Below are 15,808 nucleotides of genomic sequence, written 5' to 3' on the forward strand. Positions count from 1 at the left end.
AAACGTATAATCTATGTTACTGAGGCTGTTTTCCATTTGTATACTGTCTCCTCATCGTTATGCTTACTTTAGTTTTATAGTCTTTTACTTCACAATGATTTTTTAGATCGAGCCTGGGCAGTGCATGCTCTGCGCTGCAAGGCAGGCTGTATTAGAGTATGTACTTGAAGCCCGCCCACTCTCCGCCCATATTTGTCATTGTCCTTCGTAAATACTAGCTTTGATTCGTTAATAGGCTTGTTAGTTCCTCCTTAGTACCGCCTTATCTTCATTTGTACCCTTCCATGAGGACTGGCCCTTTTACTTCGGTTGTAACATGCTATGGCTTATTTAGCCTGTAAGCACTATTTTCTTTAATGAGTTTCTCCAACTGAAGACACTACGTGCTTTCCTGCAGCATTCAGCGCGCCATGCGTGCTTTCACAGGGCATATTTACCAAAAAAAAGCATTTGTTTGTCAATTTGACAATGAAATACTTTTTTGGTAAAAGCGCCCTATGCCGCGCTTTCACTTTAATAGCAGCCTCAGACCTTTCTTTAGACACGGCAGCGCTAAAGAAAGGGGCTTGGCTTCTATTAACGTGAAAGCTATTGCTATTGGAAATGACAATGCCTTTTATTATTGCAGGTTTTTTAAAAGCCTCAACAAAAGGCATTGTCCTTCACAATGCCAATAGCTCAAAATCTCGCAATTGCAAGACCTATTGCATTGTGATTGTTTTATTTTTTTAACCACATTCAAATTAATACTGTCGCTTGGTTTCCAACATTAACCCAAGAGTTGCATGTCAAAAAATTACTCTGGAGATAAGGAAATGTGCTTCCCCTATTACTTAGCATTAATGTATATATCATTTAACCACATTCAACCACTCGCAGGATGTTGTGGTGACTCTGACTTGAACCTCGTTCACCAGCCTTAAAGACCAACTCCCTGCACATTACAATACACACAAAAAGTGCGAACGATGGAGCTGATACTTCAACACTACGTTATTAATTGGAAAGAGATTGTCTCTTATTATTTCCAAATTTCTTACAGGCAAACTGAAATTGATTGAATTGCACAATATAACAGGGCTTTTAGCCTGCCTGAACTCAAAGCTGATACTATATTTACAAATTCAGGACTTTTGGCTGTAACGGCGTATCGCTCTACTTCTTTTTCTGCGTCAAAGCCCATTATGCAGTTTTACAGCTACTAGCATAGGTTGCTTTAGCTCTCTTTGAAGCTGCAGATACTGGGTAAACTAAACGAAGCACAGGTTATTGTAATTTTTTAGTCGAGCTTTGACCGTACACAGTTAAAGAAACTACGCTGCTTACATTGAGGTCAAGATCAGTGATAACAAGGATAAACACTGTGTTGCTCATTTCACAATAAAGAAGTATAAAACGAGAAAGTTGACTTTTCTTACTAAAAACTCATTTAATTGAAAACTACAACCATAAAGGTGCAAAGGAAATACACACACATTTGGTAGCTTCTTACAATTATTGCGAATGCATGCATTCCTTCAACAAAATACACCTGCTTCAAATGATATTTTAAAAATAATTTCAGAAATTACTTAGCCTGTCTTATTTTTTACTTATTTATTTTTTAAACATTTCCATTTCTTTTAAGAAAAAGATTTAAACTTGTCTTTGTCTATAGCGTTTATTAGTTATTTAGCTAATCCTTCTTTGTAGAAAAGATTGATTTAATTGCATCCTTTTATGCTTACTTATTGACTCTTTCACAGATTCAGCTGTTTGTCTCTTTCTACTGCGCACGCCTATGTTAAGATATTTCTTTCACAACTTCCTTCTACAACTTTACGTGTTCCAGTGCTGTTGTTTATCTTCCTCTACCAACCCTTTATTAATTACAATGCTATGCCCTGAAAAGGTTATAAAAAGGGGTACATGAGAAAATGTTAACCCTTCACTTATTTTAACTTATGAGTGTCCAAATATGAACCACAAGGGTAATATTTACAGTCATCTTCAAAGCTAACATTAAAATTACCCCAAGTGCTTCTTACACATTCTCCTTATGTTATGTATGCTCTTTTGGGTTCTTTTCTTGGACAAAACTTTCGTTTGCAAACAACATTCCCTGTAAATGCTTGTTTTTCACAAAAAAAGACTTCAAACGTTTTCCATAACCGAGTATTTACACCTTCCTTCATGGATCCCCTTGGAAGCAAATGCTACTGCCAAAATGTCTTTATTGTGCCAATTTAAAATATTAGAGTTCACACAAATGCACCTCACCCTCAACGTAGGTTTTATTTTCAACTTGACTGTGCGGAAAAAGAGCTTCAAGTACACACTTTTGTTGTTTTCAAAACCAGCAGAATTCATTATGATCTCATGCCCACATACATTAACTTTTGGGCAACTGTTATACGCACCCACTCTCTTGTATTCCGTTTTGTTTGTGATAAGAAAATGTGCTTCCTCTGGTCCTTTAACTTGCTATGTCAGAGTGTAGATTTAAATTTGTTTTTTTTACATGACCACGTTATCATTTGCCAAAAATCCTAGTATATTGTGTCGAATCCGGCACTAGAACGTCATTCTCCAGCTTCAGACTACTGCTGTGCCCATTACAATATGCCTAAAAATTTGAATGACAGGCTTCTTATTTCCATATTAAACAGTGATAATAAAGGTTGTTTTTTTTAACTTGCCACAACGTTTTGCCTTTTAACACCCTTAATACAAAAAAAATAAACTGCATCCAATGCTGGCTATATCCGTATACAATTTTAAAACCATCTTTTTGCATGCTGCTCCTGCCCTACCATTTTGAAATTTTAATTTTACCTTCAACCATAGCTGCTGCCTTAACCCATTAATTAAAAGTAATTTCAATCAATGTAAACATTATTTCATAAATATAAGTAAACAGTCCTCTCCACTATTAATTACTATCGCCCTACCTATTATCCAAATTATGTATTCCCTATCACTACCCATCCTGTTCTTTTTATTCTGCACCCCCAACCCAACATGAAAAAACCAGCTGGTGTTACTTAAATCCTAATACTTATTTTAGACAGCCATTGTTCGTGTTACTATGTCCTTGCATTTTACTTCTAGCCTCACCCCATCCCTCAAGCCTTAATAAATAACAAAACAATATTTGTTGTTTCATAGAAATTCTTATTACAATTTTAAACATACTGTGCAACCACACTGCTGTCCAACACAGCTAAAGTCGACTATACCAATAGCTCCGAGGCAAGACTTATTCGTTTTGGATGGCCGGCCCAGATACGTGAATATTTATTGTGGCATCTTGGATAAAACAGAAATAATTGCTAACTAATGTTTCATTACTGAGACCTATTGGCTTTGCCTATCCTTTTTTGCATTGTTCATGTTTTGGAATGAAATATAGAAGGTTAAACGTTTGCTGCAGGATTCCCAACTGGTGCTTCAACATCTCTCTCTCTCCCCTGTCAGAAAAATAACGTATGGAAGTATTTCTTGAGTTACATGACTACCCACCTGTGAGCAATGCAAAAAACACAGTTGACGGACAAAATGCAGTACAGAGATCTGGGCCTAAATCCATTGGTTTTTTGCGCTCCATGCCATTCCAGTTTGAACCCAGCTATATGCAAGTCATTCTTGACCCTGTGCCTCCCTGGACTGAAACAGTACAAAAGGGGGTGGTGATGGACGGAGCATCCGAACCAATCAAACACTCACACCCAGTCAAAAGATCTGGGTTTAATCCATCACCGTTCTTTAGCCCACTCTGCCACCCCAGTTCAGACATGGGTATATGCAAATCAGTCTGACTCTGTGCCTCATGGGAACAGTCCAGCCCGAACTGCCAAGCCATGCCTTTCCTGGACCGGAAATGAGCTTCCTAGGACCGGGTTCTGGCATTTCAGCCGTCTTCAGCCAGGCTTGCTTGAATCCAGTGGAACAGTGAGCAAGGGACTCACGTCTGAGCATACCCTGCAAACTTATGGCGAACAAAGCGGTACAAAAAGGGGTGGTGATGGATGGAGCATCCGAACCAATCACTCTCACCCAGTCAAAAGATCTGAGTTTAATCCATCACCGTTCTTTAACCCACTCTGCAACCCCAGTTCAGACATGGCTATATGCAAATCCGTCTGACCCTGTGCCTCATGGGAACAGTCCAGCCCGAACTGCCAAGCCATGCCATCCCTGGACCGGAAATAAGCTTCCTAGGACCCGTTTCTGGCATTTCAGCCGTCTTCAGCCAGGCTTGCTTGAATCCAGTGGAACAGTGAGCAAGGGACTCACGTCTGAGCATACCCTGCCAACTTATGGCGAACAAAGCGGTACAAAAGGGGGTGGTGATGGACTCAAAAGCATCCTAGGACTGGTTTCGGGGTTTCACCCCTCTTCAGCCAGGATAGCTTGAGTCCAGTGGCTTGGAGAGCAAGGGACCAGCGTTTGGGCATACCTGTCCAACTCGGGTGACAAATGCAAAAAACACAGTTGATGGACAGAATGCAGAACAATGTCATACATTCACCCAAGTACAGAGATCTGGACCTAAATCCATAGGTTTTTGCTCACCATGCCATTCCAGTTTGAACCCAGCCATATGCAAATCAGTCTTGACCCTGTGCCTCATGGAAACAGTCCAGCCCGAACTGCCAAGCCAGGTCCTCCCTGGACTGGAAACAAGCATCCTATTACTAGTTTCGGGGTTTCACCCCTCTTCAGCCAGGATAGTTTGATTCCAGTGGCATGGAGAGCACGGGACCCAGAACATCTTCCCACTATGGAGTGCTGTACTGCATATCTCCTTAGTCACGTTGCTTGTCTTTGAGTTAGCCTGGTAGTGTTCCATCAAGCATCTCTACTACACTTCCATGTTACCCAAGTATTTAGCATCAGAGTCCACAACTTTTGTTAGCATCCTATATGGCAGTGTGTTATGGACTGTACAGTGCCAACACACAACCTGTTTTTAAGATAGCACCCCACTCCATGTCTTGTTCCATCTGCATGTCTCTAGTGATGATCTAAAATGCATTCATACTCTCCCTTATTTCCTCATTTGAATGAGACCTCAGGCTGAGCAAGGCGTTTAGCTGAAGCCAAACTTGAAGCTCTTTTGCCTTGTCTGTGGTTCTTGATCTGCGTTTTTGTTTGTGGTGAGACTAGCTTTCATAGTATTTGCTGATACATATGGTAATCCGCGGTATTAACTCTCAATAAGCAATAATCTAATTGGTCACTTCATTCTATTCTAAACTGTCCTGTTGTGTATTCATGAAGTACTGCACTGCTGCTTAGTGGAGATTAGCATTATTGATGTAGTAAAATAGGCTATTGTATGTAGGCTACTAGTAATGTAAGTGGTGTTAAATTGTAGTGGGGAGTATGGGCCTTTTAAGATTTTAGCTACTTCCTACCAGTATGTACTGGCCCCTATCCGTGGTCTACTGTTGGGACGAGAGGACCTACACCTCAGGCCTTTTCTGGTGGCTCAGTGGACTCATTTTTCCACTCCAGAAACCTGTATATGTCCTCATGGTCACATATTAAAATCCCCGCGTGTCTATTCAGTTTTTCATCCATGTGATCGATAAAATGAGTGCAGTTGAGGAACAATAAACACCTTTTATTCGGTGCCAAGAGGCCCCTGAGGTGAACATGCTGTTTACAAATACACGTTATAGTGGTGGTATAAGAGCCATAAACTAATTTTGCTGGCCACCTGAGCAGTGTGGGGTTTTGTATTGTTTATTCCAACTCGCAGCAAGAGACATCCGGTGGCAACGATGTCTCTGTCCCACCTGCTACTGCTAAGCCACAGTTAAAGTAAAACAATCCAACTTTTTCTGACAGGTAATGGGTACCTGTAACACCAACACCTGAAGGCTAGACGACACCAAATAGGACAGAACACAGCTCACGTTTTCTGAAATGAATAGAAATACAGACAAGACAATGAAATAGAACACAGAATGTCAAATGATTAGGAATAACACTACACAAACATAACTTTATATCCAGAACCACAAAAAAAATTGTAAATTCTTACTCAAAAATAGTTTTCTGCTGACCACCTTTTGTACTATACATGTGTATACATATATATATATTTTTTAAGCAAATGTTATTGAGATTTCTGTGGTACTCTGCAGATGGAAGGCCAATTACATATTTTCAAGTTGCAATGTGTTACAAATAGTACCGTATATCGGGACATCAACAGGAGCCGGAAGAAAACAAACCAAATAAACAACCATGGCTCAGGCTGTACACTTTGTTCCGCCGTAGTTTATATATTTTCTGCTTTTGCAGTTGTCATCAACATTTTCCTTCTCTCAAATACTCACTTACCTTTCTAAATTAGATTTTATGTTCGCCACAATTTTTGTTCCTCTTGACTTTGTCCCTGCCAACTTTCACTCCTGTTAGATTCCCTACTTTAAACTCCATTCTCTTCGCTCACTACTATCTATTTTACCTCTTCTTCTGATTTCTCTCCACATTTTTTGTCTACTTTAATTCTCTACTACTACTGCACCATAGTCGCCCTCTAATTGATAACTGCACAGGATCTAGGTATTTGACTCTCTGCATTTTTCCCAGAGACTCTGACATACAATGTGAGATGCATAGTATTGTGATGCACCCACACTGTCCCTCCCCTGAGATTACCCACTGATAAACAGCCACTCCCAGATGAACGCACTCTCCTGCTAAACTGTGACACATTCTACACGCTTCTTCCATGGGGATGGTACAGGGTAAATGTTTTATTATTATAGTGCTGTGCTTTAACTATCATATGGCTTCCAAAACAATTTACTCCACGAACTGGTATTAAACACTTGACTACGACTCTGCAAATACATGAAAAAGAAATTTAACTTTGGGCCCAGTCCTGCCATCTATATGTAGTTTTAGTAGAATGCACATTGGATAGTTCCACTAGGTATGTCAAGGGGCTCTCATCCATTTCAGTGTGAATTTGGTACCTTACTGTTGCAGATGTCGCAATGACTCCACTTGATTGCCTTTTTGGTTGAACACTATCCTAATCCATACATATTGGCATCTACTGCAATATAAACGGGCATCTATGGTACTAATGGTTGCAAAATGAGCACTGCAACAACTCTTGATCCATGCGAATGCATTAGCTTGAGCTTTCTTTCAAACACATTTTGTCTCCTTGAGTAATTGTGTGAGAGGTTCAGCAGTATAGAATATGAATATAAAAAGAGGGAGGCCGCTTACTCATCCAATACGGGACAAGGGGAGTTAGATATCAAGAAGTGAAAGAATTCCCAATTGGTCAAAGACCACAGAACATCACAAACCTATAGATATATTTACAGGTACACCATTTCACATTAGAAAAACTCAATTTAAGCTAATCATTATGAGCACTGCAACAACTCTTGATCATGTTGGGGGTGGCGGTACAGAGCATTTTTTGTAATGATGGTTTATTGGTAAATATTATTTTTGTAAGGTTAGTTTTAGAAATGTTTTCATTGCATCATCCTAAATGTTCGTGATACATTCATTACTGAATTTGGTAGTTTTTTTTTAACTCGTACACTTTTGAAACTTTCCCAATAACATATAATACAATATACACCGAGGAAGCGAGTGATAAAGATATGGTAATGAAACATCATTATCAACTTCTCGTGTAGATCTCATCCTCACCCCCTACTCCGTAATGGTCTTTCTTCCATGCCTTTGTCCCAGACAAAACCCAGGTCTTGTATATACCAAGATGGGGGCAGAACTGGTCTATGAGGCCCGATTAATGTGTAGTGTGAGTACGAGGGGCCAGAACCATGAAGTGCACCCGGGATCTTTGGTAACGTGCCTTGGTACACCATTGTGAGGGTCAGGCATGTGGCAGCTTGCATTATGCCTGTGTGGGTTATCAAACAAAACAAAATCGCACCAATTGAACTAAACCGTGTTCTAATTTAAACTACTTTCCAGGGCAGGGGGGATGTCATTAAGTCTGCAGGAGAACAGTCGGAGGGGACGGGGGTTCTAACTGGGAGCGGTGTCCTTGGCAGGAATAGGGTCTCTTCTGCTGGATGCGGACTGTCAGTAGCAAAATATTCCCAATCAGTCTGGGCAGTCCTGAACAAAACTCTGTATCCTCTGTCAGGCCATCGACCCGAGCCCTGCCCGATCCTCCTTAACCTGATCGACTTCAGCTGTAGAGAACTCCCATCCATCGACCACTTCTGACCATAGGACGACTATTGGCCTATGACAGACCGCACTGCCTCTTACTGCAGCAACTCCCGCTCCTTAGCACGCGCCCACAAGGTTAAACCTCCAACCCAAGTTTCCATTTTAGGCCCTAGCGTTCCAGGCCATGGCTGTGCGTATCTTTGCTAGGATTAGTGCCACTTCACTGAACCTTTTCCCAACCTTCCTGGGCATGGGTCAAGGAAAGGCGCTCAAGAGGCATGTGTCAGGAGTGTTCTCAAGTGCTCGATCCAGGGTCTCGTTAAGTTTAAGTTTCGTTACAAACCGCTGTAGTCCAAAGCCTCCCCACGTCGGTGTTTTTTGTTTGACTCTGTTTTAATGTTTTTCAAAAAAAGTATAAACATGGTAAGGGGTTGACGTTATAAAATCAGGTACAGTGCCAAGTATACATCAACATTACATGAAACGATTGTCAGGGCAACCCCATGTCATGTGGCTTAAATCCTCCAGCGTGAGACAGTGGGGGTATTCCCCAGGGTCGCCCCATAGATGGCCCTAATCTTGTGTTTGGTATGTTGTGTGTAATATTGGATGCATTTGAGGCGTGTACTATGGGACACCTTCTGGGGGTATACCCGCGTTCTCTCCCACTCGACATTTGACCGTTCTTGTCCAAACTTGCACGAAGCGCGTATAATTTGGTTGTTAAGACCTAGCTCCCAGCTAGATGGAGCCTATTTGACTTTGTGAAATTGTTGCACTTCCTCTGGCATCAACTTTCTGGCAGCATAGCTATATTGAAAGTTATTGCAATGCACATTACACAAAACTGCTTTCATTCACTATTTTTCTTTCTCCCTTTTGTATGCAGTGCAGTTAAAACCATTTACAGCAATGGCAGCTTTGGCGATGAAGCGTGAAGGCCCTCAGTTCATCAGTGAAGCTGCAGTGCGAGGCAATGCTGCAGTTTTGGACTATTGCAGGACATCTGTATCTGCCTTGTCGGGGGCTACAGCAGGAATTCTGGGTCTGACTGGCCTGTACGGCTTTGTCTTTTATTTCCTGGCTTCGTTTCTCCTATCTCTACTGTTGGTGCTAAAATCTGGCCGGCGGTGGAACAAATATTTCAAATCCCGAAGACCACTCTTCACCGGAGGGCTTGTTGGAGGCCTATTCACTTATGTCCTTTTCTGGACTTTCTTGTATGGCATGGTGCATGTCTATTAAAGCGATAAATCCTCTGAAATGTTTTTAATGAAATTTGAGGACTATTACTCAATTCATTTAATCGACAGACCAATACTCCTTATTAATTTCTAATTATTTGTCTTCTTGTGTAATAGTAACTTAATGCCATGCAGTTCTGTTCCTCTAATTAAATCAAATCTTGAACTAGTTGTGATATCCATTGAGTTTTTTTCACCTTTGTGAGCCGGGTCTGGTGGCTCAGTGGACTAATGCATCCACTGCAGGGGCCTGTGATCGACCTCATGGTCACAGGTTCAGATCCCGGTGGGTCCACTCAGCCTTTCATCCATTTGAGGTCGATAAAATGAGTACCATTGAGTTGGGGAACATTATATATCTGTTATTTCAGCGCCAAAATGCCATGTTGCTGGGGTGAGCGTGTGCTTTACAAATACACCGGTTATGTTAGGTTATAAATTGTCATGAATGTAGTCACTGAATGTGTTTCTTTATCTTCCTCTTAGTGGGAAGGGCAGCAAAAATGGAATTGCAATAATTTGATGAACTATTCTACCACTTTTTATCTGTTGGTCACTTGTTGAAGTTAGAATTTAACAGTGGCATCTCAGATTGATGGTTTCAAATGAGATGTAGCACTTTAAGTGTACGGTGAAAATAGATTTTAAAAATCATTGTTCTCTTTCACCTTTGTAGTATTTTGGCGTGCATGTAGTGTCCAGTATTTGTAAATAAAAAAAAAAAAATCTTAGTGGGAAGGACTCCAAAATAGCTAGCGTGATAATTTGACAAACTATTGTAGCACAGTTTCAGTTTAGTCACTCGTTGGAATTTAATTCTAACAATTGTCTTCATGTTCGTGACTGTCCAATGAGGTGTGCCAGGAAAATCTTAAATCTTGCTTTTCTGTGTATGGTGAGAGGTGACCTTAGTTAAAATTAGAGTGCATTTCTTTTCCTTTGGATAGAGTGAGCAGTAATATTTGGTGTAATCATTAAATGACTAATGTCCCTTAAGACCGCAAGCTCGAAAATCATAAAAATAATCTTAACAAGGAGCTGTTCTGGATACACGGCCGTCGGTAAGACCTCTCTAGGCTATTTATGCTCTTCTTTCACAATTGCTAAAGGCGCAGAGTGACTGGCACACTGTGAAACTGTTCCTAGGATTCATCAACCATGCAAAAGTTATGATTGTCCTTTATCTCTGGCTCCTGTCGTCCTCGCCCATTAGTTTGCTTTTGTTCTAGGAAAGTCTTAATTTATGATAATGCAGGGTGAGTGATGAAGGGCCTACTTTCAGTACGCTGCTGTGAGTCGAGAATGGAGGCCAGAGGCCTTTGTGCGCAGTTGTAATGATTGGTGGTATTTGACAATATGTGCCCATGGTGAACACATTTTCCCTTTTTTTTTGTTGCCAGTATCTCGTTTGGTTTTTTTCTACATATTTTTAGCGTACCGTTAAGGTTCTTCATGTTCTTACCTATAATAGTTGGGCCAAACAGAATATATGTTTTTAACAATACTTCATCCAATCAAATGCCACTTTCTATTAGATTTGCATCGTAGGCCAGCTATTCCACTTATGAAATCCGGGACCATTTTATCATGATTTTCCCTGAAATCTTGACTACATTTTGGGGATATAATCCATAGTTGGAACTCCTTATCCTATTTTTTTAGGGAAACGAAATACTTGGATGCCTTCTCATCCATTTTTTGCTAGAGCTTTGGAAAGATTTTTCTCCATGTCTTATCCCTGTCTGGTTCTCATTTGGTGGAACAATGTTTCCTCTACATGCAATAAATGTGTGGAAGTACAAGATAGTCTTTCTGCGTTGTACTCCTGACCAAGAACGCTTTGAAGGCCTTCTGAACGGATCTCCCTTTCCTTGGTGACTATACTTTTTCACCTTGGACATCCAGTAAAATATATATGCTAAGCAGGCCTCCAGTATGTGTGTACTGGTTTCCAACAATGCTCCATTTGCCTTTCAGTTGTAGCTCTTATGGAATTGCATGGCTTTGACGAGCCAGGTAGTGAGGTACCAGAAGATTGATCACAGCTGCCTCAATTAAACTTAATCTCTGAAGCAGAGATGATGTGTGTGAGAAGCTGGCCTGGTATATGATTTACACTTATGTAAGTGGACACCATGCACCGGTCCAGACAACACTTATGGTGATTTAAGAGGTCTTAGACAACCTTAGAAAGCTCTCTAAGTGGTAGTCGTGGAGAGCAGCCTTCAGTGTTAATCCAGAAGGAGTGTAAAGCAGCTTGTTTTACCAGATTGCACTCTTATAGTATAGATTTAGTGAAACAGAACCACTCCAAGTACTTATAAAAATATGTATTGATTATATAATACTCTCGAACACAGAGAAATATCTCCTACCCAGAGATATGCACAGTACTCACAATACTTTAGCAAAGAAACACAGCAAATATTTATTTATTTAAACATCTGTTAGGCGCAGGACAAATCATCCCCACAGGGATCTCTCAGCGCCACAAAGTCTGAGGCAGAAAAAGAAGCTGAATAAGTGACTAAACATGTTTTCAGATGTTTTTTAAACAGCCCAGAAATAGGGCTGGCATGGACGTCGTCTGGCAGCCTGTTCCAATGGTAGGGCGCAAGATAAGAAAAGGAGCATCCTCCCATTCTAGTTTTGTTAATCCACATTGGACACAACAGACCGCGATTGCTTGAGCTTAATTACTGGCAAGGTCTATAGGGTATCTTGTTTTCCTAAGGTAGGCCGGCCCCTGCCCCTGTAGCGTTCTAAATACCAAACACAGAAGCTTAAACAGAGCTCGCTTCCTAATGGGCAGCTAGTGAAGTAGGCTCAGAAGGGGTTCTGAACACGAGCAGTATGGCTGGTTAAGAGCAAGATGTGCAGACTCTGTACTGTGTGATGCACGGAAACCTGACTGGGAGGGATCAAGCAGATTATTTGATTCCAAATATTGAACTAACTGCTTATTCACTAATGCTTCCATGACTTTAGAGAGCAGAGGGAGAAGAGAGATCGGTCTATAATCTTGATGGTCTGATGGATCAGCCGTAGATTTTTTTTTAGTATAGGTCTAATTTGCGCCTGCTTCCATTTCTGAGGGAAAGTGGCAGTGGATAAGGATAGATTACATAATTCGGTGATGGGAGCTGCAAGAGATGGGGCCAATGCAGTGGTAATGAAAGGAGGGACCAAGTCAAGGGGGGAGCCAGATTTTAAATAAGCCAATAATGAGTGGACTTGGTTCACAGTTATAACCTCAAAGGTTTCCAAAGAGGCATAGATGGAATCCTCATGGTTATCTAATAACCCATTGGGCATACCTGTGGGTTAAAGGAGGATTTATCTATCTTTAGCTTGCAATGATTGGATAAATCGTCACACAGCTGTTAAATCTGCGGGAGGATGGATTATTAACCCCGGAGGTTAGTGAAGTCGTTCAAGATTTTAAACACTTGTTTGGGCGAGTTCTTTGCTTCGGGAATCTTAGTCCCCAAGTAAGACCTTTTCGCGCTGTTGCATTTTTTAAGGTATTGTCTGAAAGACATCCTATATACTAGTGTATCTGCCTCCTGTTTGGATTTTCTCCATATCCTTTCCGTTTCTGCACGATCTGCAGTGTAGAAAGAAGTTCTTCCCTGATCCCTACCAGTAGAGAGTTGCCGTAATCCAGCCTGCTCACTGGTAGAGTCTGAATAAGTGACTTTCTTGCAGAAAGGGTAATCCACGGAAAGATCTTTCTAAGCATATGCATCAGGCCAAAGCAAGTGCCAGAGATGCTGTTCGCGTGTTGTTCCATGGAAAGTTTATTATTCACGATGACACCTAAGTTTCTCGGCCATTTTTTGGGATGGGGGTTCACCCAGCTCGGGAGGCCACCAGTTGGAGGACCATAGCTCTACTGCTTTCCCAAACAGCACAATCTCAGTTTGCAAAAAGTTAGCTGTCATCCAGGATGCCATCATTAGCATGCACTTTTTGAATCTTTCTCTGATCAATGCGGGATCTGAATCGATGGTAATAATCAGTTGTGTATCATCGGCATATGATACCATGTCAAAACCACAAGATCTGATAATGGAGGCCAGAGAAGATACATAAATGTTAAATAACGTGGGGCTTAAGATGGAGCCCTGTGGGACCCCTTTAATCACAGCCGAAGTCTGGGAGGTAAATGACTCCAGCAGAACTTGCTGCATTCTGTCAGCAAGGAAGCTTTTAAACCAACTAAATGCCATTCCACTGACGCCAATCTCTCGTAGTCTATACACTAGGGTTTGATGAGAGATGGTGTCGAATGCCCCTGGCCGATCAAGAAGAATCAACATGGTAGGGGTCCCATTGTCAATCAATCAATTAAAACATTTATAGAGCGCGCTACTCACCCATGAGGGTCTCGAGGCGCTAGGGGGTGAGGGGAGAAGCAGCTACTGATCGAACAGCCAGGTCTTAAGAAGTCTCCTGAAAGTCAGCAGGTCCTGGGTCTGTCGCAGGTGGATGGGGAGGGTGTTCTATGTCTTGGCGGCGAGATAGGAGAATGATCTGGTGCTGGAGCCAGCTTAATACTATCTGTGACTTCAGTTAATGCAGACTCTGTACTGTGTGATGCACGGAAACCTGACTGGGAGGGATCAAGCAGATTATTTGATTCCAAATATTGAACTAACTGCTTATTCACTAATGCTTCCATGACTTTAGAGAGCAGAGGGAGAAGAGAGATCGGTCTATAATCTTGATGGTCTGATGGATCAGCCGTAGATTTTTTTTTAGTATAGGTCTAATTTGCACCTGCTTCCATTTCTGAGGGAAAGTGGCAGTGGATAAGGATAGATTACATAATTCGGCGATGGGAGCTGCAAGAGATGGGGCCAATGCAGTGGTAATGAAAGGAGGGACCAAGTCAAGGGGGGAGCCAGATTTTAAATAAGCCAATAATGAGTGGACTTGGTTCACAGTTATAACCTCAAAGGTTTCCAAAGAGGCATAGATGGAATCCTCATGGTTATCTAATAACCCATAGGGCATACCTGTGGGTTAAAGGAGGATTTATCTATCTTTAGCTTGCAATGATTGGATAAATCGTCACACAGCTGTTAAATCTGCGGGAGGATGGATTATTAACCCCGGAGGTTAGTGAAGTCGTTCAAGATTTTAAACACTTGTTTGGGCGAGTTCTTTGCTTCGGGAATCTTAGTCCCCAAGTAAGACCTTTTCGCGCTGTTGCATTTTTTAAGGTATTGTCTGAAAGACATCCTATATACTAGTGTATCTGCCTCCTGTTTGGATTTTCTCCATATCCTTTCCGTTTTCCTACAGCCAGCTTTTTCTTTCTTGAGATTGTCTTTGTACAGGGTGCTGGAGCTGGCTTTACCCAGGTCTTACAGAGTTTTATTGGGGTGATCGAATCCAAGGCTTTGGACAGGGAACCCTCTAGTACTGTGGTTCCCAAAGTGTGCGCCGTGATGAGAAGCCAGGGGCGCCGCGGCGCCGCGCAGGATGTGGGGGGGGCTTGAAAGAAATGCCACCATCTGCCACATCGCACTTGCTTCAAAACATTGGCGCAGAGCGCCCTCTCTCCACCTCCCGCCCCCATTCCTGCAATCACAGGCTGCGAGAAGCTCACCCCCACCACACACACTCTTCAAGAGCGCCCGACCGGACTGGGCAGCTGTACCCCGCCCCCCTTTCCAGCTCCAAACACATTCCCTCGGTCACCGGCTGCAGTCCCAGCAAATCCCAGCCCATGCAACATGTCCTGTGGAGTATGAAGGGTTCTCTAGGAGCCCCCGCTATTTAGGAAAAACATCGGACTATGACTTGCAAGAAAGGAGATTGGGTGAGGGACAGAAATAGCCTGCAATTATGTTATTAAAGAGCGGGAGCTCTTTGGCTCTAGGCAGCAGAAAATAAATTGCTTAATTTGTATGTGGATGAGGGTGGTGGGTCAGGCACATATTTTTAGGGCTGAGCCTACTTCTCGTTAGCAAACTATGGCACAGGAAGAGAAAAAGCCAGAAAAGGGAGAAAGAAAAGGAAAGAGAAAGGTAGGAAAACCGTGACAAAGGGGAAAAGGCAGGAAAGGAAAAACAATTTGGGGACCAAACTATATACTAAGAAAGTGGTATAAGAACCACGACTCGGGTCAAGACAATGTCGAGAAGATGTAGATGTGCTGGGGACCCAAGAAACGGTCTAAAGGTGAGTAGATAGGGACCCCACGGAGAGATTGTGCAGTGTGGGAACACTACTGCGTGCTCCGTATAACTCTCGTGTAAGTCACGGTTGGATTTTTAAAGATTAAGGCCCCTTCCCAGTGGACCCTCAAGAAACCCCGTTGAAGACAGAAGGTTGGAGAGCCACCCCACCCATGGATACCCTAGTACCCACGTTACCTAAACCAGGGA

At 42.0% G+C, this 15,808-nt stretch overlaps 1 protein-coding gene across 2 annotated transcripts in view; it reads left to right on the plus strand.

The window, feature by feature from the left end:
- The window catches only part of EMC6 (ER membrane protein complex subunit 6), a 31,859-nt gene extending 22,278 nt beyond the window's left edge, over positions 1 to 9,581 (plus strand). Inside the window, exon 2 of one of the 2 annotated variants that reach the window (XM_078679949.1) lies at positions 9,061 to 9,581. In XM_078679949.1, coding sequence (XP_078536075.1) covers positions 9,079 to 9,411 — 333 coding nt within the window. In that variant the 5' untranslated portion in view covers positions 9,061 to 9,078 and the 3' untranslated portion in view covers positions 9,412 to 9,581. Of the gene's footprint in view, positions 1 to 9,055 lie in introns of both variants that reach the window. The other variant, XM_078679948.1, reaches the window with a different exon arrangement.
- Positions 9,582 to 15,808: the final 6,227 nt, after the last annotated feature.

Source organism: Lissotriton helveticus, chromosome 3_1, assembly GCF_964261635.1.
Source record: "Lissotriton helveticus chromosome 3_1, aLisHel1.1, whole genome shotgun sequence".
NCBI lineage: Eukaryota > Metazoa > Chordata > Amphibia > Caudata > Salamandridae > Lissotriton > Lissotriton helveticus.